The sequence below is a fragment of the Gasterosteus aculeatus genome, chromosome 8, assembly GCF_964276395.1.
Source record: "Gasterosteus aculeatus chromosome 8, fGasAcu3.hap1.1, whole genome shotgun sequence".
In the NCBI taxonomy this organism is placed as follows: domain Eukaryota; kingdom Metazoa; phylum Chordata; class Actinopteri; order Perciformes; family Gasterosteidae; genus Gasterosteus; species Gasterosteus aculeatus.
Window position 1 is genome coordinate 19,068,338 of NC_135695.1, and position 26,142 is coordinate 19,094,479.

The 26,142-nt window shown below is 47.1% G+C and overlaps 3 protein-coding genes across 9 annotated transcripts in view; all 3 read left to right on the forward strand.

Moving 5' to 3' along the window:
* ssbp4 (single stranded DNA binding protein 4) overlaps positions 1-14,851 on the forward strand; it is a 65,325-nt gene extending 50,474 nt beyond the window's left edge. Inside the window, exons 6-17 of one of the 2 annotated variants that reach the window (XM_040184287.2) lie at positions 4,219-4,302; positions 5,884-6,010; positions 6,147-6,214; positions 7,072-7,136; positions 7,936-7,981; positions 8,086-8,121; positions 8,245-8,299; positions 9,433-9,503; positions 10,081-10,159; positions 10,585-10,613; positions 10,706-10,807; positions 12,074-14,851. In XM_040184287.2, the coding sequence (XP_040040221.1) occupies positions 4,219-4,302; positions 5,884-6,010; positions 6,147-6,214; positions 7,072-7,136; positions 7,936-7,981; positions 8,086-8,121; positions 8,245-8,299; positions 9,433-9,503; positions 10,081-10,159; positions 10,585-10,613; positions 10,706-10,807; positions 12,074-12,103 (792 nt within the window). In that variant the 3' untranslated portion in view covers positions 12,104-14,851. The remainder of the gene's footprint in view (positions 1-4,218; positions 4,303-5,883; positions 6,011-6,146; positions 6,215-7,071; positions 7,137-7,935; positions 7,982-8,085; positions 8,122-8,244; positions 8,300-9,432; positions 9,504-10,080; positions 10,160-10,584; positions 10,614-10,705; positions 10,808-12,073) is intronic. The other variant, XM_040184286.2, reaches the window with a different exon arrangement.
* A 774-nt stretch (positions 14,852-15,625) lies between these two features.
* fkbp8 (FKBP prolyl isomerase 8) lies at positions 15,626-21,611 on the forward strand. Of its 6 annotated transcripts, XR_013468660.1 has the most exons (10): positions 15,721-15,863; positions 16,297-16,556; positions 16,719-16,888; positions 17,034-17,122; positions 17,271-17,491; positions 17,643-17,815; positions 17,897-17,974; positions 19,264-19,840; positions 19,933-20,070; positions 20,348-21,611. XR_013468660.1 is itself a non-coding variant. In XM_040183819.2 (9 exons), the coding sequence occupies exons 2-9, from the start codon at positions 16,307-16,309 to the stop codon at positions 20,432-20,434; spliced, it is 1,206 nt and encodes a 401-aa protein (XP_040039753.1). In that variant the 5' UTR covers positions 15,645-15,936; positions 16,297-16,306; the 3' UTR covers positions 20,435-21,611. The 6 variants fall into 6 exon arrangements, 4 of the variants coding, with proteins under 4 accessions (XP_077964698.1, XP_040039753.1, XP_040039751.1 ...); XM_040183819.2 differs by lacking the exon at positions 19,264-19,840 and having other exon boundaries at positions 15,645-15,936; XM_040183817.2 differs by lacking the exon at positions 19,264-19,840 and having other exon boundaries at positions 15,651-15,863; positions 16,300-16,556.
* A 372-nt stretch (positions 21,612-21,983) lies between these two features.
* Positions 21,984-26,142, forward strand: part of ell (elongation factor RNA polymerase II) — a 24,846-nt gene continuing 20,687 nt past the window's right edge. Inside the window, exon 1 of the mRNA XM_040183815.2 lies at positions 21,984-22,528. Coding sequence (XP_040039749.2) covers positions 22,394-22,528 — 135 coding nt within the window. The 5' untranslated portion in view covers positions 21,984-22,393. The remainder of the gene's footprint in view (positions 22,529-26,142) is intronic.

Genomic DNA, 26,142 nt, shown 5'->3' on the forward strand with positions numbered 1-26,142 from the left:
GTGTGTCCAGTAATTTGATGGAAGTTACACACTGCCCTCTAGTGGCAGTAGGCAGCTGTAAAAGGATCAGTCTCTGTGTGTGTGTGTGTGTGTGTGTGTGTGTGTTAGTGGTCCATCAGGGGCGGCGGTGTGGGTCTTCCTCAAGCTGAAATGAGTGGTGGGGGGGGAGAGGGGGGGGGGGGGGTTGTGTTGTGTTGATGGGTTTGTGGTACTGTGCCAAGCTGTTATCTCCTTAGCCGGGTAGAAAATGATTTTATTAATTGCTTCATTTAACGCTCCCCGTGTCCCCCACCTCCTCCCTCTCCTCCCCCTCTGCTACACGTGTACACAAACAACACACACGTACCGCACACACACTCCAGGCCAAAGCTACTTTTCAAACTCGCCCTGCGTAGACCTCTGTGGCAGTTGAAACGCCCTCTCTCTCTCTCTCTCTCTCCCCCCCCCTCCCTCTCTGCGGGGACCTGTGGAGAGAACAGTATGGCCATAAAGGCCATATGCTGCCCCATTCAGACGTAATAGCAGGCGGGCCCAGGGAGGCCCAGCCAGAGGAGCGATGCTCCATTATGGCACATTATAGAGAGGATCAAGGGAGGAGCGCCGCCAGTGTGCGTGTGTGCGTGTGTGTGTGTGTGTGTGATTGTGTATTACCCACAGAGCAGCGACTGTTCACACAGTCACATTGTGGGGACTTAACTTCCGTTTGGGGACGACAAGCTGGTCCCCACCAGATGTACTGTTGAAGGTTGAGGCCTGGTTCTGGATGACAGTTGGTTAAGGATGAGGTCACGGCTGCAGAAGGCCGGGGTCAGGAGGGTTACGGATCTGCTGCAGGAAATCTCAGTAAATACTGTGTCCTAAGACCAGGTTGTGTTTGTGTGTGTGTGTGTGTGTGTGTGTGTGGAGGGGAAGCAGACCGCTGTAGCTGGATCAGTGCAACCAGACCCGGCAGGGGTGTCTCGTTAGACACACACGCGCACACGCTCAGACTGGCACGTCAACAACAATAACCTCTGAGGTCACAACGGAGCTAGCGCTGCATTAGCCCCGGTGTGAACCTGCTGAGAGACGGAGCGAGCCGGTACAGCTGGTGTCAACCACCCAAAACACACACACACACACACACACTCACACGGAGAGGCAGTGGCACAGACGTCATCCCGAGTACACTGTGTGCACAACTGAATAAACACTTCCTAGATTGTTGAATAGATTACCAGCCGGCCGCGTGTTGGGAAGCTGGTTAATAAGTGGCTCTATTGAAGACGCCAGCGCTGCTCAGATGAGCCGTTCTCACGACGGCGAGATGAATGCGATCAATGAAGCGGCCCGCGTCCCTTTAGGGCATGAATGAGGAGGACTCCACGGGGGGGTGGGATCAGGTGTTTTAGTTCAACTTTATAAACGGCAGAGATTCATCAACCTTGACGTGCCCCTTTTGGCGCCGCACGCGGCCTCCTGCGGTTTGTGTGCCGTCGTCCTGATTTGATCAGCTTCCCCGTGATCGACATTTGACAGAAATTCCACAAAGAATTATTTTTGTTTTGGAATCCTCCCGTCTGCTTATTGACCAGTGATGTCTGGTGGCAGATGTCAAGTAAACTATCAAAGAAATCCCATTAAGTCAGATTACTGCATACCATAAAAACATTTAATATCATATATAATATAGATATGGTCCATGGACTTTATTTTATTGCTTTTCCTGACGTTTCACTATCAATATCCTGGTATTGAGGTCACACTTTTTGTGACATCACTCGTGCTGAGACCCGTATAACGGGAGGTGAGTCCATCGAAGACCACTTATCCTGCTTATGAGCGTTGTTGTTTTCACGTGGACGTGCGAGCTCATCTCTCCTGGCAGGACGGGTGCAGGGGGTGTGAGGGGGTTGCGGGGGGGGGGGGGGGGGGGGGGGCTGGCGGCGTTGCACCTGTGTCTGTGCGAACGCACGTTGCTTCAAGCTGTCAGTCAGCCGTGTTTGTTTTCCCAGCGTAGCAGCTCCCACAGGTTCCCGGTGCTCGGCTCTGTCGGAGCGCCGCCGTGCCAGCCATGCCAACAGTGAGGGGGGGGGGGAAGTGACAGAAAGGGGGCGGGGTTTAAAAGGTGTGTGTGTGTGTGTGTGTGTGTGTGTGAGAAGTTGGATAGATGCAGGTGTCTGTCCAGGGTGTGTAGACAGTTATGTGTGACTTTGTGCGTTACTGATGCAACAATTACTCCATTACTCAACCTGAAAATGATGTGTAAATAGGCACTAGAATTTTTCACCAATTACTTAAATTACTGGATTTAACAAGTTTAGCACATTTATTTAAAAGCTCGTGTTCAAACGGAAATGTTAAATAAACACAGGAAGCCTTCTTGTGTGTACATGCATCTATTAATGCGTATTTGCCAGAAAAAGTGAGACCAAAATTATGTAAACCAGAGAATGTGTGTGTGTGCGTCTGCGTGTGTGTGTGTGTGTGTGTGTCAGGTTATATTGCGCATGGATAATCCCCTAATCCTTTAGCTTTTCACTGTGATGTTAGACTCACACCTGTTGAAGTAACAGCCCTCAGCAGCCCCCTTCAACACACAATAGTGTACATGCACACACTCAGCACCTGAGAGGAGGAGATCCTGCTTTCACCTGTGAAAAAAAGAAAAGGGGGGGGGGGAGTCTCATACTCGCACTCATCACCACTCACTCACACAGACACACACACACTGGTAGTGTCACCTGATAGCAGAGTGGCAGACTAGTGGATTTGGCCCGGCAGTGGGTGGTCCAGGTGGTAACCGCTCTGCGTTGCTGGAGTTTACGCAGAGACAACAAGGTCACGGGGACCTCTGACCCCACGTGCACTTCCAACGCACGGCGTGTTGTTGAGAGATTAACACGAGTGGCGCCTCCTTCGCTCTCGCGCCGCACACCGAGGCTGCTGTTGGCGGAGCAGAGACTGAGTCAAAGAGGCGTTTTCCATACTGATGCTTGATTGGGTTCAAATACTCGGCGCGTCGCCGCGGAGCGAGAGCGTTTGAGCTCGCCTTGGCCCTCGGCTGCGCGTCGGGCCGGCAGTGAAAGTGGAGATTGAGTCCTGCTGTTCTCCTTCGCGCGTCCCTCCGACGCCCTCTTAGAAACTCCAGACATCAGAGCCACAGATCGATGGAGATAGAACTGGCGTTAGTGCCACACAATCATTTGGGAATGTTGATGGAACGTTTTTTTTTTTTTCTTCTTAATTAGAAGAAAACAACATCTGAATTTGTCAGTTCATCGGTTGAAAGATTTGCTGCCAGAAGCCGCCGGCGCTCTGGATCAGACAATCATCAAATCATGTTTTGCCTGCAGTTAACTACATAAACGCACGCCGACTCTGCAAGAATTAGAAACGATCCCTAAGAAGAGGAGAACGACCCTTTCGTTGACCGCGGTGCGTTCACATGCTCCTCGTGGTCGCGTTGCGTCGTGTTTCTTAAGCAGCAGGTTTAAGTCCCGTCTACTTGACGTTCACATGAATTCTCCCGAGTGTTGTACCACGTTAATGCAGCACAGATACAGTGTCGTGCATTGTAACTGTAGCATCATAATGTGGAACTGCAGCATCATTATGTCAACAATGAGAAAAAATACGGCATTGTTTTTAATACCACAAATTAGCCCTTGAAGTTCTGAACGTTGATTAAAGTCCACCTCGTCAATTGATCCGACCTCGTCCCGGAATGAGTCGGTGAATCCTTGTGGATGCAGAATAGATGCAATAGTTGAGCGTTTATTGTACGTTATTTAGGCTGCACCAGGTGATCTTGACCACTAGGGGGCAAATAGAAAAAAGTACGTGAATCTCTTCTTTCATGGTTTGTTATGTTTGGTTTGATGAAGTCGGAATTCAATCGCACGGACAACCAAACTGGGGAAAAGTCAGTCCAATCGTTAAATATCAGCGCCATTTTTTAGCACAATTTACTGCCACAGCGTCGGAAACGGAATCCGAACTCTATTCACTTCCTGTATCGGGGTGTAAGCAAACATCTCTTAATCATATCTGTTCTTAGATATTCATATGCACGACCAAAGGGAACTGGAGTAAAATTCCCCTCCGAATTTATGTGACCCGGCCCTTTAAATGTCGCATCACATTGTCCTGTTCCTCATCCACAAGCACGGTTTGAATATCACATCATTTCCGTTTATTGACGTGTTGATGAATTCTTTTCTTTTCTTTTTTACCCAGGGTCCCCCGGGGTCTCAGCCATCCCCTCACACGCAGCCCCCCCCACACAACCCCAGCAATCCCATGATGGGACCTCACGGACAGGTAAGACGGAAACATTGACGCTACATCCTTCCTGTGCGGGACGCGGCGGCGGCGGCGGCGTGCGCGGGTGGTGGTCCTCGGCTCCTGGGTGGGATGAATAATTTAGCTGTGTTGGCCCCCGCTGTAAGGAGCGGAGGTGCGTCTGGAGGGCCTTCCCCCCCCCTCCCTCCCTCAGCCCGGCACTCACCATCCCGTCGTCCATCAATGGAGTATTAATATTGCAGCACGGCCTGACGCGGTGCAGCTCCCCGTGCACAAACCCACCACAACATGGCCGAAAGAGGGGACGGCGGACAGGAGGGAGGAGGAGGAGGAGTAAATCGGTCCTCGCCTCGAGGGCTTAAGTGGGATTATATAATTTGCCCTCTTCTTGCCCCCAAACACACACAAAACACACGGAACGTCCTTACCGCTGAGAGCCAGTCTGCTGAAACACACAACTCACCCAATCGGCATTCAAATCGGCTCGTTTCCCCTCGACGCTGAAACAGTTGGGGTTAATTCCTCTGATGTGACGCAGACATGTGGCCCGCTGGATGTGGGTATTTGCGGTTGCAGCGGCGTCCTCTCATAGGTAATTCTGAAAACCATCTGTCAGGGGTGCGTTACATTATTCACTAGTTGTGTGCGCGTGTGTGTCTCAGCCGGCCTGCTCTTGTCCCCTCGGCGCCGAGGCATCTGTGTGGAATGGTGCATTCACTCTCTGTTAGGAATCACACGCCGCCGGCTGCTCAGGTGAGACAGACGCGGTGAGAACGGCGTCCGGCACAAAGCACAGCTGCTCAAAACAGACACAACATTGAGCTGTGGAACACCGACGTCCCCCAACGCAACTGTGCAATGTCCTTCCTGCTCCATCTCCGCCTCCCGTCCAAGTTTTCTCCCCTTCTCTAATCCGTCCCGCCTCACATTTACCACCTGAGGTCTTACTTTACAAAACGTAAACGACGCGCCGCTCCTCCTCAGTGAACGAGCTGCCACAGAGCGCCGTTCTTCAACCCGGCAGCGCCCCCTGCTGGCATGTGAAGAAAACGCCTCCAAATTAGACCGAACCTTTTGTGCGCGGCTGCACACGTGAGCGTTATCGAGCTTTGTCATCTGTCAACTTTGTAAGTAACTTCATGTAAGAACAGATCCAGCCGAGATAAACTAAGGGGGTTTATGTTTAATCACGGCTGGCTGTAAAGATGTTGTTACCATAATATAGGAATCATTAGTAGTCTGTAGAGGTTTTTAACCCGTATTTAACCAGATAAAATCAATTCAGATAAAATCTCTCTTGGATTTATCTCGCGATGGAAGGCAGTAAAGTTAAACCTTGAGTTCACGTCATTCCCTCCATACAATGGAACACCTTGCAGAGTAAAAACTAAAGACCACACATCAACAGAAAAGGCTCAATACAATAGGTAACAAATCTGCTTTGGCTGAATTCATTTTGCATCATTGAAGGTTGAGAACAAGGTCTCATGCAAACGTATTTGTGATGTTTTATAGCCCGTCCATTAAGAATTCAAACAATAATTCTTCTTCTGGTCATCCTGGAATAAAATCATTGTCCTTCTCGCGTCCGTCCTGCAGCCATTCATGTCTCCGCGGTACCCAGGCGGCCCCAGGCCTTCCCTCCGTATGCCAAATCAGCCCCCTGGGAGCATCCCCGGGTCACAGCCCCTCCTACCAAACAGCCTGGACCCCACCAGACCTCAAGGTATCGCCGAGGATGACGGTGTTTTCACTGAGCGCTCTGGAGATCAACATCACGTCGGCTTCTGAATTCATGGAATTGCTATTGATCCAAAACAGCGCTTCCATTTTAACAAGCTGCACTGTGTGTTTCCCCACAGGACATCCGAACATGGGAGGTCCAATGAGAATGAATCCCCCGCGAGGCATGGGGGGCATGGGCCCACAGGTAGGCACCACCACAACACAACCCATAGGATAGCGTTGATGATGAGAGTGGGTCGGTACCCGTCAGCACCACCAGCCCTCCGCACGCACACCCACTTTATCAGCAAACCCAATGTTTGGTCGCTACCGCGAAAAAAGGGGCGGAAGTAAGTCTAAACGTCAGAGGCGCTGGGATGATTAGCTCGGCCTTAAGCGCAGCTCACACTACGTCTTAAATCTGCTTAAAAATCATTGGCGTCAGCGTTAGTTTACCTTTTGTTTTTGGGGTATCGTTCATTGTAAAACACGCGCGGCCTTTTGGAGTTAACGTTAACAAAAAGCTGCTTCATTTTGCCGCAATCCAACCCCGCACAAAAACACACACACACACACACTCTCTCCCCGCGTGGCCCCTCGGCCCCGCTCTGTGCCACCCTGGCTCGGTGACTTTGGCAGTGAACGTGCCGGCAGCTGGTGAGGCATCTGCTCGACAAGTGTAATCGTCTGCTGAACAAAACTCTTCCTCTGAGTGGAGCTGCTCTCTGGCCTCCCCCCTTTCACTCTCTCTCTCTGTCTCTCTCCGTCCGTCTCTTTCACACAAACTCTTTCACGCACACAGACACACAATTACACGCGTGCATTGCGAGCCAAAGCTGCCCGCTGGGCGGCCATGAAAACATACAAGCAAACGCGCAGAGGGGAGCGTGGACACGGGGAGGAAGAGACACGCAACGTCCACTCCAACACACACACACGTGACATAATTAAGGAGCGGTTAGGAGGAGACGCGGCGGCCGCTGACCTTCATTAGGGTTGAGACATTAGGACGGAGCAGGTGCGAGACGCCGCGCTGACTGTGTGCTCCTCCTCTTTGTGCAGAACTACGGCGGAGGAATGAGGCCTCCTCCCAACTCCATGGGGCCGGGGATGCCGGGCATGAACATGTTAGTACACCGGAAAATACGTTTCTAAATGTCTGTGAACCGTTGCTGCTAGCAGCGAGGAGCTAAGAGGGACGTGGCCGAATGTTCTACTGCATTAATGAAATAATAGTACAAATAGAAAACATTGCACGCACAACTGCAGTGAGGGATTTAAAACACACGGGAACGCTGCAGCGTTTTGTGTTTTTCACTCATGTTTTGGCTCCTTTTGGACTCATTGGTTCCCAGATCAGCAAATATAATTATTATCAGCAACATGCTGTGGAAATCTTACTTTCCTGTAATCAAAACGCCAGTTAGCTGAACAGACTGTGACACACCTTCAGGTGGATAAAGTATATTATGATATATTACTTAACTGAATGTGGCAACAAGTACTGTCAGGACAAAATAATGTTTGTTATTCATCAATAATATTAATAATGCCTAATTATATTTTGTATTATTAGCTGGAATCTCCGAAATAGCTAAACTTGTGGTAAAAGTACCACATTTGCATCTGGAATCTTGAATGAATGAACTTAGTTCCACCACTGGAAATAAATATATAGAATATTCCCAGTTCAGTGCACCCATACACATTTTTAAACCCAATAAAAATGATAATTTAGATAATGTTACCAAAAGCTAAATGTTCTAAAATAGTTATCTAGTTTTTCCAATTTCAACATACAATTGAGGATGTTTATCCTTTGAAATTGCTGCTTTTTTTTTATTTACATTAAACATTGTATAAGAAAGTTGGCGAATGGCAACGGTTCCGTTAAACATCTTCCTCTCTTTCTGCCTGCGTCTCCAGGGGTCCGGGTGGAAGAGGTCCATGGCCGAACCCCAACTCCAACTCGGTGAGTCACACTCTCTCACGCCTGCCCGTCTCCTACGTGACGGAGCGTGTTCACAATAAGCCGGCGCCGTGTTGTATTTCACCTCTTGTCTCTTCTCTCCACAGATAGCTTACTCATCTTCATCTCCAGGCAACTACGCGGTAAGTGTCCCGCCGCGGACTCCCGTTCCGCCACGAGCCATAAATTACCTGTCACGGCCGCGCTGCCGTCTCGAACGCCCGGCACTCATTGCTCTTTTCGCTCTCTCCTTCTTCACCCCTCAGGGCCCCCCAGGGGGAGGCGGCCCGCCAGGAACTCCCATCATGCCGAGCCCCGGAGGTGAGTTGTGGTTTCTACTTTTATCCAGCGTTTAGGTCTAAAGACAAACCATCGCTGTGTGAGATTCACATCCCTCTTCGGGAGAGACGGGCAGCGAGGAATTGGGTATTTAGCAATGGATTTAGTCAGCGTAAAAATATTGCTCGACTAAAATACTGCAACTCGGGCACATGCAGTGAAAAGGTTGGTAGGTTGGTTTGTAAGTGATTGCAGCGTCGTTAGATGGGACGGCTGGGTAAAAGGGAAGTGGAGCCGTGACCTCTGACCCCGCACTCCGCCGAACAAAACCCTGCGGTCTGGTATCCTGTGGATGTTCTGTTTCTGTCGGCCTGTGGACAGCTTCTTTTTGTGTCCGCTATTTATTATTTATACACGCACCTCTATTGTGATACGTTGCCGGGGCAACCCCCTTTTCTTCGAAATGCTCCCGCTCACACGTACTATGGAGGGAAATATATTTCCACTGCAGAAGCCAAGACTGTATGTGCACACACACACACACACACACATGCACACCGCCCACACAAAAGGTCCCCCCCCCTCCATCTCCTCCAGTCACGACAGCACAAGCTCGATTCAGGGACACTAACCGGCAGGATCTCTCCGCCACTTTGCTCGTACTGTATCCGTCTCCTCCTCCGTCTCTCAGTCTGGTGTCGCTGCTTTTTTCAGTCTTCCACTCACAAACTTTGTACCCGCAGTGTCAGAACGAGGTCACCTCGCCCCTCCGAATCGTTTCAGGACACGCCAGGCGCGACGCCGCTTGTATCGGTCGCGGTGCCCATGAAGGAACTTGTAACTTCCTGGAATTGGGTTATCGGGACTGATTGACATGCAAATTCACTGACATTATGCACTGGCACTTAGTTATGTTATTTAAAAGGGACCATGTACAGTTCAAACATAAATGTCACCATTTGATGCACTGTACCAGATTAGCTTCGGCTAATTTGCATCTGCAGCCCCATGACACATAAAAACATTTAAGTGGCTTCGTTAGTTATTTATTAAACTTAAATAAGAAATAAGAACACGCCCGTGCTCCAAATGACTGAATTGCACAAACGGCAGAATTAAAGTGAAAAACACCTTGATGCTTTACAGTACTGAAAAATTGTTGTTATACTTCATAGATTCGACAAACTCGAGTGAAAACATCTACACAATGATGAACCCCATTGGCCCTGGTGGAAACAGACCTAATGTAAGTAATGTCTTCTTCTTTGATTGTTTGTGGTGAGGCTACGATATCAACCTCTTTTTAAACAAAAGCAGGTTTTCTTCGTAATGTAACGGGAATGTACTACACTACCCACAATCCTAGTGTAACAGCAAACTCCCTGATTGGTGGAGCTCGCTGTTACCATGGAAATGCCAGTTAATGTGCATGCCGCCGTAGGGTCTGCTCACGGATCTCAAACCCGGCTTGACGCCTCGTTGGGAGATGTTCTCCTGTATAGATATTTAGTTTGGATGTTTTGAGGGAGTTTCCAGAGGCAACATGTGCGAGTTCATGGGATGAGTACATCCATCACTCCATCACCTTTTGCCTTCCCGTTTTCCTCTGATCTTTTGTTCTAAAAAAATCAAACATTTCAGTGTCACTTGGTTGGATATTTACATGCTTAAAAGTTTTGATGCAAGAATTTTTAGGGGAAAAACCAAAGTCAACGGAGTGAATGAATGTGAGCGTGTGTGGTTTGTGCACACAGGCCCTCCAACGAACGTCCTACACTCATGTTACCCGTCGAGATAACCGACCCTTGTTCTTTGCTCTCTAGTTCCCGATGGGGCCGGGTCCCGACGGGCCCATGGGGGGGATGGGTGCCATGGAGCAGCATCATATGAACGGATCACTAGGTGAGCAGCCAAACACAATGCTCAGTACTCGCTACGAGCTCCTGAGCACGCGTCCAGTGGAACCTGTTACTCGCTGGGAACAAAGGCCTTCAGAAGGGACAGTCTGCCCCCTGGTGGCCGGTGGAGGAAGTCTTCTCCTCCCGCCTCGGTATTGATCACAGCTAAGGCAGATTAGCGGGGCGGGCGAGCGGGCCAATCGATCCTGCAGAGGGGCGAGACGTGATCAGTGAAGGCGGCGAGCTGTTGCTCATCTGTATCTGAAACAAACAGCTCAATTAAAGGCCATTAGCTGTGAGGGGGCAGGTTGTTTCCACGCGCACCGGATATCCTCAGCTGGTGCTGAAAGAGCCGCGGGGACGCTGAGGATCACGTGACGGTTACCTCAGAGTGATTCAGGTTTCTGCTTTCTCCATTTCTGATCACAGGCTCCGGTGACATGGATGGGTTGCCAAAGGTGAGACTGACTGAGTGTCTGTCTGTCTGTCTGTCTGTCTGTCTGAAAGCGTGCTGTGTTCTTACTGTTTTGCTTTTCAATCCGTGCTGCAGAATTCCCCCAACAACATGGCAGGCATGAACAATCCTCCCGGCACTCCGCGGGACGACGGCGAGATGGCGGGCAACTTTTTAAACCCATTCCAAAGTGAAAGTGTGAGTACAAACGCAGACAACGTAAGCTGGGAACAAACTGCAAGACCATCTCATTCAATTGTAAAAAGGCAAAGAGTGGCACACTTGTTTTAGATTAATGTCGTACCTGCACAAAGCTCCCCTGTTCTGATCAAACAGCGGGATCACGTTTCAATTACACAATCACAAAAATCTGAATACATTTTAACACAATTGTGATTGCTCCATCTGGCCTCAGACGCAATCAGGGTGAGGGAATTTAAATGCTGGGTGCTGATTGTGCAATGTGACCTGTGGCTGGTTTCACAAAAATAGACTAATAGTCCCTCTTCAGATAGACGTCCACATTCAACGCTGCAACACGCTGTCCAATTCTTCAGTGTTAAGAGTATAAGGATCATGAATAAAGAGGGGGAAAAAATGTATTTCTTGTTTTGCATTTCAAGATGAAATGTTCCCTTTTGAGAAGGGTGAAATATTGAGAATTAAGTTAAAATGCTTTTCATCTTGAGAAAAAACATTGACATTGCGACTTGACTTTTTCAAATGCCAGTCCCTGATATTCGCTCGTGAGTTCTCGACCGTCTTGGCGGACCTCACAGTAGAAAAAAAAAAGGAAAAGTCAAGCGTGGGCCGGAGCTGAGAAGCTGCGGCTCCTTGTGGAGCTCTCAGCTCAGTCCCCACTTCCCCGTCACATCGGATGTCCTCGCGGCGCTAGATCAAGTCCCTGAGACCTTCTCAGTACGCGGCCCACAACAATGCTGACAAACCACAAAACACGAGCTTCCCTCCGGGTCAGTGTAAAATATTCTTGTGAAACCGGCGTGGGGGTTTATTTTGACCTTGAAACCAGTCGTCACGGCTAAACGGAGCCAATAATCAGACCTTTATGATCAGGTTTCCCAGCTTTACCCGACGCACACACACACACACACACACGAAGCATGCACAAACACAAGCATGAGACAGAAGCACATGATATGCTTTCTCTGATGCATGGAGAGATTGCCGTATCGTGATAACGACACTAATGACACTTTGCTACAGTATCTTCACTGTGTTCTGAGATTCCCTAACATCTTCTCCTTGGGCTGCTTTGCTTGCTGCTGGAATACTGACTTAGAGAAGTTAGCAGTTCTGTGAAAGGCTGCGAGAGGCTGTTGGACGCGGCATTTAGTCGAGTTAGTGGTATTGCTTTCATCTTGAACTAGGTAGGGTATTAAGTTCAATATAGATTTGGCTTATCTTTTCTTCCCTCCCTCTGTTTTTTCTCTCTCTCTTTTACAGTATTCACCCAACATGACGATGAGTGTGTGATTTTTTTTATTTTATTTTTTATTTTATTTCTTTTTCATCTCCCCTTTTCCCCAATCTCCCCCTCCCGTTCACCCCGGTGCGTCTTGCATTACCCTCGTCTTCCCCTTCCTTCCCTCCTTCCTCCTCCTCTTCCTCCTCCTCCTCCTCCTCGTGGACGGTGTGCTGTGCCACACAGCCCCTGGGGATGCACCTGGAAAGCAGGACTCCCCTCAAGGGCCCCCACCCCAACGCCTGTAAAATGGGTTTAAGAACATGAAACGACAGGAAGGGCCTCTCCGCCGCTTCCTCTCCTTCGCCTGCCGGGCCCAGACGCGGGGCCCCCGAGGACAGTGGGAGACCGAAACTGCTCTGAGCCCGTCTCCCCCGAACCCTGACCCGACCCCCCCCCCCTCCCGCCCTCGTGACTGGCATCCGAGCCCCGAACGAGATGCCCCGCTGCATCCACCACCGCTCCATTATGAGGGCAAAAACTCCTGTGTCAGGAATGGGTAAAAAAAAAACAAAAAATTAAATAAAAATAAAAAAGAATTGAGAATGTTATTCTGGGGCAAGAACTCAATGTTTGTATTTTTTTTTGTTGACTGTAATATTATTGTTATAATTTTCAGAATTGATAGCATTCTACTAATGTAGTTATGATTTCCTGTAAAGGGCACATTTTATCTCAGCAGCAGCAGCATGAACGGCAGAATAAGCACACACTCGAAGAATGCACAATGATTTCCTGTTTACATGATTTTTAGGTCGTTTCGTTCGTCTCTTCGTGTCCTTCGCCACGGTCCTTCTCTCACACACACGCGCGTCTCCTGGAAGCCTCGGCTCGGCTTGCAGCTCAGAGTATTTGCCATCTTAATGTTCGTGGCACCGTTTGCATAAATGTTCAAAGTCTCAGCGATCGGGATGATCGGCTCTCTCGTCCAATAGTTTACTATCTCGGCCTAAAACGCTCCACACAGTTAACACACTTTCTCTTTGTTGGTACAAAGTGTCTGCTGGTGATCCTACGTCTATGTATCTTGTCTTAATTAGCGGCCCTTCTCTCAGTCTCTGTGTTTTCCTGCCTGGAAGCGGCTCTCAGGTGACGCTTTCCATTCAGCAGCAGGCGGAGCACGAGAGCACCTCTTATGGATCTGGACTTGTCTGTAAATACAACATATTTAGCTTGTATTGTGGTTGTTTTATTATTTGTTATTTACAAGTTGTCTGTGGTTCCTTCCCTTCCACCACCTTGTTTTCACACCTCACTGTGGCGTCCAAGTGGCACTGTTTTCCGATCCCTCTGCCAATGTCTCCTGTTTTTTGGGGAACGGGAGACGGTTCTGGCACCTCAGACGCACTCGTGAAGCAGGCTTTTCTTGCTCGGGGTGAACTCGGAGATCCCCGTGCGGACGGGGTAAATGGACCCAGAGCATCGGGAGGATGCGGCAGCGACGCGCCGCGCAGCCACATCGCTCTAAAGGCGGAGAACAGCAGCGGGACGCTTTTGTAACGGATTTGTTTCCACGTGGATTGTTCTCACCGGATCAATTTAATTTGAAGTCTATTCAACTGAGGAAATGAAAGCCCGTAGAATCTGCACGCGTGGTTCCGTACTGCGCTGTTTCATTCGTTTGGTTCTGTGCCCTCGGCCCGATCAACTCTCCGTCACTGTTTTTCAAAGGGACACGTTGTGTCTCACACGGCAGCACTCGCGTCACTGCATCTGTGTGTACAGTGACGCACACCTCCCCTCTTCCCTCCCATCCCTCACCCCCTCGGCCCCCAAACGTCTCCCCTTCCTTCTCTTTAATTTCGTTTTTTTGTAAATACTGTATAATGCATTTTGATATCATTGACATGTTTTGATATGTCAGTCACTACCAATGAATACAGCTGAAAGTAAATTATAAATAAAACTGTCCATGTTTTTTTCATAGAGAAAGGATGCGCTGACTATTTGGCTCGTGGGGCTAAATTCCCATTACAAATGTGTAGCGTGCAGTAACACGGTAATGAGCAGACCGTATTCTAAAGGCGTCCACGGTGGGGAGGACAGGACAGAGAGAGGACAGGACAGAGAGAAGCAGACAAGCTGTGGCGTCCTCACTCTGCCCTCGTCTCCTTGTGTTTCAGTTCAAATGTTACTATTGGCTTTGAATAATCACGTTTTTCCAAAGGGCATCTTCTCCCAAAAAAAACAAAAAAACATGTGACCTCTATTGCAGTTTTTAATATGAAGGATTTTTATCAATTTAAGAAAACTTTTAAAAAGGTAAAAATACTTAAGAGGACTTGATTTTAAATGAACTGTGTCCTTTGCTATTGGCTCCTGTTATGGCGTTGTACAGATCGAAGCTCTCTCACTGATCCTCTCTCCGTCCTCTGTGTATATCGATCGTTGGCCATCTCTGTACTTCTATTGTGATGTATAATACTGTACCATTTGGAAGAGTTGCTGGTTAGGCGGGGTGGTCACGTCGAGTCAGGGAGGGGTGGGGATATAAACGATGCTCCTGTACCATCCACGACCCTTTCTGATGACACGGCAGTATTCGATATGAAGCAGTCTGTCTCTTGGGTTTGCTTTGTATTTTCATGGTAGGGTAGTTCAGAATCTTGTCTTAGGGACTTAGGTGTCTTGTGTAGGTAATAAAGATGTTCTTTGTATGTTTCTTTATATTGTAAAGTTTCTTTAGACTGAAAGAAAAACAGATGATTTGCTTATCAAAAAAGAAACGATGCATCAATAATAAATGTCATTTGATTTTTCCTCGCTGTTTGAATCTCTTCCTCTGAGCTCTCATTTAGCTTTTATCTGGTGTGTAATTCAAAATAAGAAGTTTTATAGGAAAAGGTCAGGTAAACATTTCTAAAATGTTTTGATTATGTTAATTTCAAAAACACCAGAAAATTTGAAAAATTTGAAAATTTGAAAAAAAAAATGTTGTTAGTCAAGATAAAATCAGATACTTTTTATTTAATCTGCTTTATGTTTTGCACATTATTGCCTTAATCACACCTCTTCAAAAGATGATTTTGAATTTACACACACCTGATCACGGCTCCAATTAAGCGAGAGACCAGAATTAGAATTATTAAATCCTGCCGCTTACATCCGGGAGCTATAATAACGCCATGTATAGGGACCCTTTTGCCTATCATAAATAGAGGCACCTCGGTTGGTGTTGGTTTTGGCAGATCATCCTGATTATATGGACCTGGGGCCTAATTGAAACAGTTGCCTACGCCCCCAAGTGGTGGGAGGTTAACAAACAAAACAATAGCAAAATGGCTCTTACACCATGTTTGTGGGCTAAAAGCAATTATTTAAATAATTTCCTAATGGTTCTACTAACATAATTATGAAAAGAACCTGTGAAATATATATTTGCACTAGTTATAAATAGCATTAATGAATTGGTTTTGGCTATGACACTATTGAATAAGCCAACATCGTGAATAATTTTCTTTCAATATTAGATTAGGAAATAAGTGGACACATTGTTGGTTTATTACAAACTATAAATGCAGTCCTCAGTGTAGCGATGAGATTGAACATGAATATGCATGAAAACAAGTACAGCAGCTCAAGGTTAACCGGAAGCAGTTTGTTAGGCCGTGCGAGAATCCGTGGTGAAGTCGGTCTGACGTTGGGTTCAGCAGCACATACGGGTCCCACGGTACTCGCGCATGCCAACAGCGAACTGACTTCGTCGTGGTGTAAAGTGTAGGAGAGAGTCAACAGGACCAAAACAAGGCTCCGCAGAGACAGACAACGAAGGTGAGGAGTCATTTAATACGATAAAAAAGGGTCGCTCAGGCTGACGCTCGGTCAGAAGTCGACGTAGGCAGAGGTTCGTTGCAAGACAAGATAAACAAGTCACTTAAATGTCCACCAACATTAGCTAGCTAGCAAGATTACAGCTAATGCTAACGTGTGTTAGCGTTAGCCTGCTAGCGGCTCGTAGAGATAGCTGAAGGAAGTTGTCAGAAACGTCTGGAAGCGTGTGGCTAGCTTAGCTACTGCTTATCAAAATATAACTTTACGGGTGACTATTAATTGTCACCTCGTTGAAAATAAGTTAACGTGAGTTAATAAAGAGCTGGGTCATTTTGGGTGGTAGACGGACTCGTTCTGTTGTAACCTTTGGATTCTAAGTGGTTTACAGAAGTCAATAAAGTTGCACGTTTTTGATTGTTCTCCTTCCTCGTAGTAGTCCGCGAATGACCGAAAAACAAGACGTTATGAACGCCTGTGACAGCCACGAAAGTGGCAAGAAAATCGGACGAACGTCGCTGCTGGACAGCGGCGAGGACTTCGAGGTTTTAGATGAAGAAGACATTGACGACGACCCTCCTCCTCTGGAAGATGCCGGAGGTGGGAAGGGGAACAACTCCGAAGAGTCTGAAAAGAAAAATACCGACTCTGATTCAGACCCTGCGGGTCCGATGGACGAATGGATGGATGTATTAGGTATGATGCAAACAGCTCCATGGTCACATGTCAGGATGTAGCGGAACATCTCTGCAACAGAGAGCCCATAGTGGTTTTTTCTGCAGCAAGGCCCCTGATCTGGTGGCTCCACAATGGCAGCGATCAATATCGTAACTGGCACGACTTGGTTTTTGTTTACAGGTAATGGCCAGCTGAAGAAAAAGGTCCTGGAGGCGGGGGAAGGCCGAGACAGTCGGCCACAGAAGGGACAGAATGTAAAGATTAATCTCAAAACGTACCTGAAGGACGGGACGCTGGTCGCGGAGCAGACTGACCTCTCTTTCACTCTCGGAGACGGAGATGTCATCCAGGTAAACGTTCACAAGGCAGAATAGAGTGATTTCACCTTCTCACAACATGTGATGTATAATTTGCCTTTTCCTTCTCCTTCCTACAGCAGGTACTGTTCTGTTGTATCCTATTTTACTGAATGGGATTTTTCTTTTTTCTTTCCAGGCTCTGGATCTGACCGTACAACTCATGGAAATGGGAGAAAAGGCCCTCGTCCAGGCCGATGCAAAATATGCATACGGTGTCCGGGGGAGGTAGGAACATGATGGAATGGAACTTCTTGCGGCTTTATTAACTTAACTGTTTTTTAAATAATGTAATCAAACAAACAATCCATGTGTAATGTAGCGTTGGATCTCTCTTATCTCCATAACTCTTGGCTGTGTTTCATCATAATTTCAGTCTCGAGCCAGAGGTTCCCTCCAACTCTGAACTATCCTTAGAAGTGGAACTGCTGGAAGCTATTGACGCGCCAGACCTGGAGCTGCTGCCCCCCGCAGACAAAATCGCCCTGGCCAGCCTCAAGAGGGAGAGGGGCAACGTTCATTATCAGCGCGCCGACTACGCCTTTGCAGTGAATTCGTACAGCATCGCCCTGCAGATAACAGAGTCTAGTTCCAAAGGTGAGATAGAGGCCAGTGAGTAAGACGGTGTTGGATGCCAATAATGGTGGGCTTGTCCTCAACATGTGTAAAAAATAATCATTCTAATGATGGACATACTTTTTTACTGTGTCTTACGTCTTTGTTCATTTTGTGGTTTCTTTTGGTGCAGTTGACATTAGTCCTGAGGAGGAAAATGAACTGATGGGCGTAAGAGTGAAGTGTTTAAACAACATGGCTGCTTCTCAGCTCAAGCTGGACCACTTTGACGCCGCACTCAAATCTTGTGTCTCAGCATTGGAACACGAGCCAGAAAACATAAAAGCCCTTTTCCGCATGGGCAAGGTGCGCAGTCCTTTCCTTTACATTGTCTCTTTGTTTTTAAAGAATTGTTTTCTTAAACCTTTGGGTTTTTTTTCACTGAAGGTACTGTCCTTGAAAGGTGAATATACAGAAGCCGTTAAAACTTTGAGGAAGGCGCTGAAGTTGGAACCAAGCAATAAGGTACCTTTTTTTTGGATTCTTTGCAGTTCTCTCTCGTGACCAGTAGATGGCGTCATTGCCTAATTTATCAAATCACCGTATTTGTAGCGCAAGGTCGGGTGGACTGCTGATTCATCATTTCAGGGGATCTGTTTTCATGGGGATGCTGTAAATAGGGTTACCCTAAACCCCTGCCATATCTAATACCCGACCACTGCGCCTGCAGTCGGGTGCACGAGCTTCCTCTGGCCACACAAGGCCATTCGCCAGCTCCGCTCAGTGCGTGGGCTTCTTGGATTCGCTGTGAGTTGCAGCAGCACGGTAGTCGTGCCCAGAATCCCCCACTTGAGTCCTACACCAAGCTGTCAAACAGCACATGGCTGTGCTGCCAATCAAGCTTTTTCTCCGGCACGTGCATTTGAAATATAATGTACTGTTTTTACTGTACTGGATCACTGTTTTCAGTAGGCATTTGAATAGAACGTAATATTTTCATATCTTAGAAAAAACATCAACCATGCATGCTGTCGATTGAATGAACTCTCAGGCCCTTTAGCCTGCGTGTCAATGCAACAGCGTGACCGTCTGCAACGATGTCTCTGTTTTTACTTTACACTAGTGAGTCTCAGTGCTTTTATAATGAAAAAGGCTCCCTAAATAACCTCCTGTTCTATCAGCAAGAACAGTGGGTGTGCTTCAGGGACAATACCAGAGCGCTCCCATTATAATCAATGAGGCGGTCTTCACCAGAAGCGGGCGTCGCAGCGCTTCAAGCTCCCAACACGCTGTCTTTGTTATTCCACCGGTCCTCCGTTCACGCCCTGCGTCTTCGGCTCAAATGGACGCGCAGAGATTTATTTGCGCTGTGGTTTGTTCACTTGACATGACAAACAGGCTTGGCAGTTCCAGTTTAGACAGCCGCGAGGACAAGGTGTTACATGTTTCTTTTAGCCTGTTTAATCCTCGGCCCCGGGGACAAGTCGTGTCATTGTTGTCCTTTCGGTGGGTTGCTGATTGCACAAAGAGTGGTGCTAGCGGCTCAAGCAATGTTCTTTGGATGTATCCACCGGCTCTGAGCTGGCGGGACAGCCTGCGGGCTCCCCACAAATATCCTCCGGTGTATCCCCTTTTATTGGCGCGGTGCTTTTAACCTTTCAGGTCATTATTAATATCCTCTGATCTAGTGTTTCAAACAGGCCGGGTACTGAACGACAAGCTCACCTGCCGACGAACGATGTCCTATTGTGTTGGAACTAGACCAAAGGATGTTTGGTCACAACCGCTCGCTGATGCTTTTGTTCTGCGTGAAGTTTGATTCAGGTGATGTTCTGCAGCCCTGCTGCGCCAGATGTGGAGTGAGCGCTGAGGCAGACCCCTGAGCACAATGATGGGATGTTTCTAAAAATGTTGTTAATACGTACATCAAGCAGCAGCTGCAGTGGATGCACTGTACGTTCTTTCCTATATGTTTTAAATTTAAACGTCCTTGCTAATAGAGGTGAACTTATTACCTTTTTGTAAAACAAGGGGAAAATATTGGAATATAGTTTTACTCCGACTGTGAGGCTCGAGTAGAGTTTACTCTTTTATTGTTGGCATATCCTAGAGCCAGTGCTGGTAGTCAATGATGGCATATTTCAGCAGACACTAAGTTCATTGTTGGGTGTGTACGTGTTCTTTTTGCCTTAATTGTTCTCTGTGAAGTTTGCCGCAGGTGAAGCAATGCGGCTCGGATGGATTACTGCGGAGAACTGCGCCCAACCTTTTAAAAAGCTTTTTAAACGGTAGAAGTCTCTGTAGCATGTTGGCAGTTCTGTCTGATAATATGCACCAACAGGACGCCAAAGCAGTCCGCCGGGAGGGTTCCTGTCATGTCGGGGCATCTGGGTTGGTAGAGGAGAGGAGGAGGGGCGACGGCGGCGGTTTGTGTTGGTAAACTGGATTCTCCAACCCCAGTTTGTTTGGCGTCCCGCCTACAGACGATCCACGCGGAGCTCTCCAAGCTGGTGAAGAAGAACTCTGAGCAGAGGGGAGCGGAGCAGGCCATGTACAAGAAGATGCTGGGTAACCCGGGCGGCAGCGGCGGCTCTCAGAAACACCAGGCCACGCCCACATGGGTGAGAGTCACGCGCTGACGAAACAATTACCGGGTTACAGGTTGACTTTCCATTAATTATCACATGATGCACACACACTTAGTTTTACTTAAAGTGATATATGTATGAACGTACACATCAAAGGAGCCTTTGTGTGATAATGAACAAGAAGCATCAGGCATAAACCAATATTTTAAGTCTGATAAATGTGTTTCGTAGAACTTTTCCCACTCGTGCTATTTAGCAACTGACTTAACACCCTACCATACTCGATTCTGTTCCTTTTTCATTTCCCCAGGGCCTCAGCTGGAAATGGCTGTTCGGCGCCACAGCGGCAGCCATTGGAGGTGTAGCGTTATCGGTTGTCATAGCTGCAAGAAATTGATAGGTGGTGGATTGGTCGGTGCGTTGCCTCATCCCCGTCCCTCACCTTTCTCTGCTGTGTTTGAGAACTATACTTGACAAATCTTAAAACGGACGCAGATGGGAGCTGTGTCTCTATCATTCTCAATTTGTAGGTTTATGCACATTTGTCATGTTGCCAGACACTGTTTTCCTTCGCTGCCATTGTTCTGGTCTTTGGTAGTTGAGGTTAACATGCAGTCTAAAGGGTTAAAGTAACTTACTATTGATTCATATACGAGCTAGTTACACGTATGTCTTTTCCCACATTAGCTATTGTGATACAGTCCTTTTGTTATGCTCTAGTTTTGAAGCTTCAGATTGTTCCGCAAAATCAATCATTCCTATCCAAGAGAAAATAAGTGATTTCACTTTTTCTGTTTTAATTGAGGTCCAATGTCTCATATATGTAGAATGATGTAATGCAGATGCTTTATTATTATAGTAACTGGCCTGTGTGCCACCCTTTGTAAAGACTACTCACAGACCAATGCAAACAGTAATGCAACACTTCCATTGTGGAAGCGGTTTGTGTGCTGACTCACTTCAGGGTTGTGATGTCATTGTGAAAAGTGTTCCTGAAATTGTATCCACCTCGTTTCAATGTGTGTAGAGGAGCAAACCTACAGTGAACACAAAACAATGGAATATAATAAAATACTACAAACTATGCTAACATGGCTGCTGGCGGTGGGGGTGGATTCTATTTGCTCTGTGTATACATATATTTAAGCAGCAGCTGAAATAGATGCACTGTTCTTTCATATGTAAAATTACAAATTTCTAGTCAACAGAGGTGCACTTATTACATTTAAAACAAGTAAGTAGTTTCTCAGTGACGTGGCTCCGTGTCATGCTGAAGGAGTTTATTTTTATTATTAAATTTGTCTATTATACCTCACTTTTTGACTAATAAGACCAAATGTTGAAGGATGACTCTTCGAGTACCGCGTATGTAAATGGGTTTGCGTTTGTTTTGTTTGGTCCCCCACATGTTTTGCCTGTCAAGTATTTATGGAAATGATTTTGTTTATTCCACCGTTGTTTTCTCACCTACAGTTAATGCTTCTTCAGAGTAGATGGTTGTCCGACAGCTGAAAGTTACCAGCGTTTGTTCATTTTGTACTCATCACAATAAAATATGTCCGTCATCATGCCAACGTTTGTTTGTTGTCCTTTTTGTTAAGTGTTGCTGATAAGGTATGCAGGAATTTTTTTAAACTATTTCTGATTCTGGAATGGCTGAAGTGTCACGTGGTAATCTGTGGCATTGGTGCCTCTTTAAGACTCTAAAGGAGTGAAAAATATAAATGCAGATTAATGGTTAATGGCTGCATGTTAAATCAATGCAGTCCCTTCAGCACACACATTAAATAATCGTGTTGTTTTTAACAGAAGAGTAAAACATTATCATGTCTCCTTTCGTATCTGATCACAGCTGGACATTCCCACATTTTCTGGATTTTCCAGAAAGGCACTTTTGTTTTTTTCATTCAGACGTTTGACGTTTCTCTGACGCGATGTGACGACCTGTTTGTTTCAATTCCCACTTCCTACGTGTAAGGCTGCGAAAAGTTAATGACCTCTTAATCACCACACCATATAAATTAATAAAATAAAAATACAACACAGTCAGAAACAAACGATTAAGGCGTCGCACCAGATTAAGAAGTAAAAGTCCACAATACTACTCGACGGTAGTTTGCCGTAATCCCGCATGATAACAACGCGTGAATCGGTGCTAATGCGGTGCGGTTTGAATCAACACATGTGACTATATAGGGCTTCGTTGCTGCCCGGTGACTTCATCATCTGCGGCCGGTCGGTTTGAATATTCATTGAAAAAGCAACGGGGGAGTTTCTCGGGGTTTTTCTTTTTCTTTTTTTTTTCTTTTTACGACAGAGCGCGTCCGTCCGTGCGAGCGGTGGGAACGGCAGCAAGATGGCGGCGCTGAAGGAGGAGCAGTGCTACGGACTGTCCTGTGGAAGAGTGAGCAACGGCAGCAATGTCTCCGTCTTCCACGTTAAACTCACTGACAGCGCGCTGCGGGCGTTCGAAGGCTTTCAGAGCACCAAGGTAACCGCGCAGAGAAAAACGGCCCTGTTTTGTCGTTGAGGTGACATTTCTTGTGGTGTTTTTTTTTTTTGTGTGTTTTTTTTTTTTTAAACGTCTGAAAGTCTGTCCGTGCGGCGGTGACGGACCAGCGCGAGGTCAGTCCGTCTCCGCCGCCGCGGTAACACCCGCTCGAGGCAGGATAGTTCGTCTCTCTTTTTTTTTTTTTTTTTTGTAGTGGCCGGTTGGCCATCAACAACAACCACACAAAAAAAACAGCCAAAAAAAATGGAGAAACGAATGTGGCGGCTGTTATCGGGGATGTTCGGTGAGGCGCTCGGCGTTGCGGAGCCGACAGTTAACGTTTACACCCCACAGAGACCGTTGGACGCCGTGACGCCACCCGGTCCGCTTCCGACTGGACACCGAGCGCCCCGGGAGTCCACTCGTTGTGTTGTCGTAATTGTGACATTTTGTTTTTTTTGTGTGTGTGAATATATAATATATATTTTTTTCAATTTACTTGGCGTCACGTTGTCGTGAAGTCGCGTGACTACAATTCGAAATGAAATCCTCGAGCACTCGAACAGATGTTTCCAGAAAGTTTCTCCTAAGCTGTCAAAAAAAAAAAAAGAAATCTGGCAAAGCCTCGCTAGCTAAAACTAGCCGGCAGCTGGTCACGCATCACGTCAACTGCTAACGTTACCGTTGATTTATAAAAACGAGCCTGTCTTCTTATTTACTCGATTCCTTTCCCCCGGTTGTTAACTCAAAAGTAAGCGTCGCCCTGGTTGAGTATCTAATGACAAAATGGTGAGTGATTTCGGAAAAGTACCCGGTATTCACGCGAAAAATGGCCATCTGCTTTCTTCTCTTCCCCCCCACGTTCACTTGACAGCTTTTAGAAGTGCGACAAAGTTATCGAACAGTGGATTCGACACAGAACTGACTGTTTTATTTGCGTTTGTTTTCACGGGCAGGTCTCTGCTGCCTCTTGGCTGGAGGTCTGGTCTGATGTTGGCCATCTAACGTTTCAGCTTCTATAAATATTTGACAGGGAAAACCTGGCAGGCCAGCAGGATCGGGCCTTATCATCCAGCCTCTGGGCTGCGACGGATTCACAGTGCTGTGCCTACTAGTTGTAGGAAGAGCGTTTGTTGTGACAAAGAAGGCATTCGAATGATCCTTCACTTCCTCTTTAGCATTGTAAACCTAAATAAATAAGCTGCTTTGTCCCCCCCCCCCTGCAAGAGATTTGAGTCTTCACGACTATACGGAGCCTTGAGTTCTGTTTTCGAGATGAAGCCCGCTCTGCCACTTGGGTGATGGCTAAAGGATGGCTTGTTTTCAGTTTGGGTGGCATCCCAAACTTAAACCTTTTTGATTAATGAATCCAAGCACAACAACAGAACTTCTTGCACTTAGTAGTTCTATAACCATCTATCCTGTGCCGGGTTGATTTCTACCCCCTCATTCGTGGTGCCTTTTGATTCAGAATAAGTGGTTATTTTCTCCATGAGTAGGCATGACGGTACACGTGTGATGGGAGTTGATATTAGCGGGGCGTTCCCTGAGAACTAGAATGCTGCCCACGATTTTTTGGCACCATTGTTCCACGTTCAAAGTCGAGTTAAATGCACGTTCTCTTGCAATTATTTATATTCAAATCATTGTAGTGATAAATGTTCGGATCATTAAATTATTTGCGCCAGGATTTTTATTGCTTGAGTCAGGTTTGGCAGTGAAAATTAACCGTTTTTTTGTTTTTTATTGACGATTGCCTCTTGTTTGGACTTGCAGACTTGCAACCCATTATTGCTCACCGTCTGCATCACCGGTTAAAACCCTGACTCACAGTTTGACCCGATTGGGCTTTACTTGAGGTGAAGGTTCAGAGCAGGATCTCAAATTTAGCACTTTGGACTGTTTTTTATTTTGGGCCGCTCTGTATGTCAGAACAGACACCGTTGTTGATGACAACACTTTCTCTTTCATCTGCGACAAAAAAAGGGGGCCACGCAGGCACGTACACGCCGTTACTGTGACCGTCGGCAGCGTTTGTTTTGCGGCCCTGTCACAATATCTTCACACCATCACAGATGACGAGCATGAATCAAAGCATCCATCTGACACATCCTGCAGACATTCATACACAGCCGTGCAGGTGTGGTGCATGTGCGTTACATCTTGTTACAATGCAAAGGGGATTGTCCTCAGTCAGCCGGCGAAGTTGAAATTCAAAGATAACCATTACAGGCCGGCATTACGGTGCAAATGTATTGAGCTTTTAAGCTAACACAGGCCACATGTGCACAAACTCAAATTAAGGGGGGATGGGGGGGAATCATTCCTCTTGTGTTTGCTCTGAAGAAATGTGGCCACATGTCTGTTTGTGACATGAGGGATTAAGCTCAATACAAGCTTTGGGCCTCTCACTTGCTTTTGCGTGTCCGTTTTTTTCCGCCTTGGGTGAAGAAATATCTATCGGTCTTGCAGCCAAATGCAAAGCGACAAACCGCCTCCTGTGGGTGAAATTCAAGCTTTATCCAATGTTGTGTTACTCCTTCGTGTTCAGACGGACTCTGGCCTCGGTGGCGAGTTTAGTTTAGCTGGCTGCTCTCACCGTCACCTCTCCAGGCTCGAGCTTTTATTGCGTTCCGTGTGTCTCGGCTGACTTTTAGAGGAGCTCGACCTCTCCGGCTTTCTCGTCATAAATCAATCACTGGCCGGCACCCAACATTGGCGGCGAGCTGGGAAAAGGAAGAGGAAGAGAGCTCCACAATGACACTCCTTTCCATGTAAAAGTTGTGTTGCAGTAAATGATGTGTAATTAAACACAGCTGGTAGTATTTAGTACTCCAACATTGATACAGTTTGACTAGAAAGTGGCTCAACTCTGGCAGCCACTTGCTCCTCAAAAGGAGGCTGAAAATCCCTTTGATGAACGGTCGATTGTAGCTAGCAGCTAACGCGTGCGCCGCGGGAACAGTTGAACTCTTCGTGGTGGCATTCTAAAGTCTCTCCATTGTAGCGGCGCGCGATGCCAAGCTAGCCCAATGCGAAATGTTGGCTGAGCTCATTTAGTCTTGCTATCTTGTAAAATTGTGTAGAAGTATTTCTCATTGTGTTTCCGTCGGTGCGTTGTGCAACAGCCCAGCGTGTTGACGGCTTCCTGCATGAGATGTGACTCTCAGCTGGTTCCTCTGCTGGTTTGTCTGAGGACAGACTGAACTGGGCTGGACCGGTAGCCCCGACTGTGGCGTAAGCAAGGAAATGAGTAACGCTTCTTGCGCGTCATCAAGCCGAGTGTTGGAGGTACATGTTTATAGTCACGGCCCTGGGCGACTGCTGTGGAAAGGGAAGTAGTGGAGTGTTTTAAACCATTTGATTCAGTGGTACGCACAACTTTCAGAGGTCATTGTTGTGTATATTCAAATTGTCCAAATGGAATCTCACTGAGTTACTCAAATGTAGTAAACATTCATAGGCAGTCCCAAGAACGCTTGTCTGTCGGCACTGCACTATTCCGATAATGAGAGACGAGTGGTCCCATTTGAATGGTTTAACCTCTTGTTGGCCAAAGCCACATCTTTAGTCCGCTGACGGATCAGCGATCGATGAACCGCGAGTGGGAACTC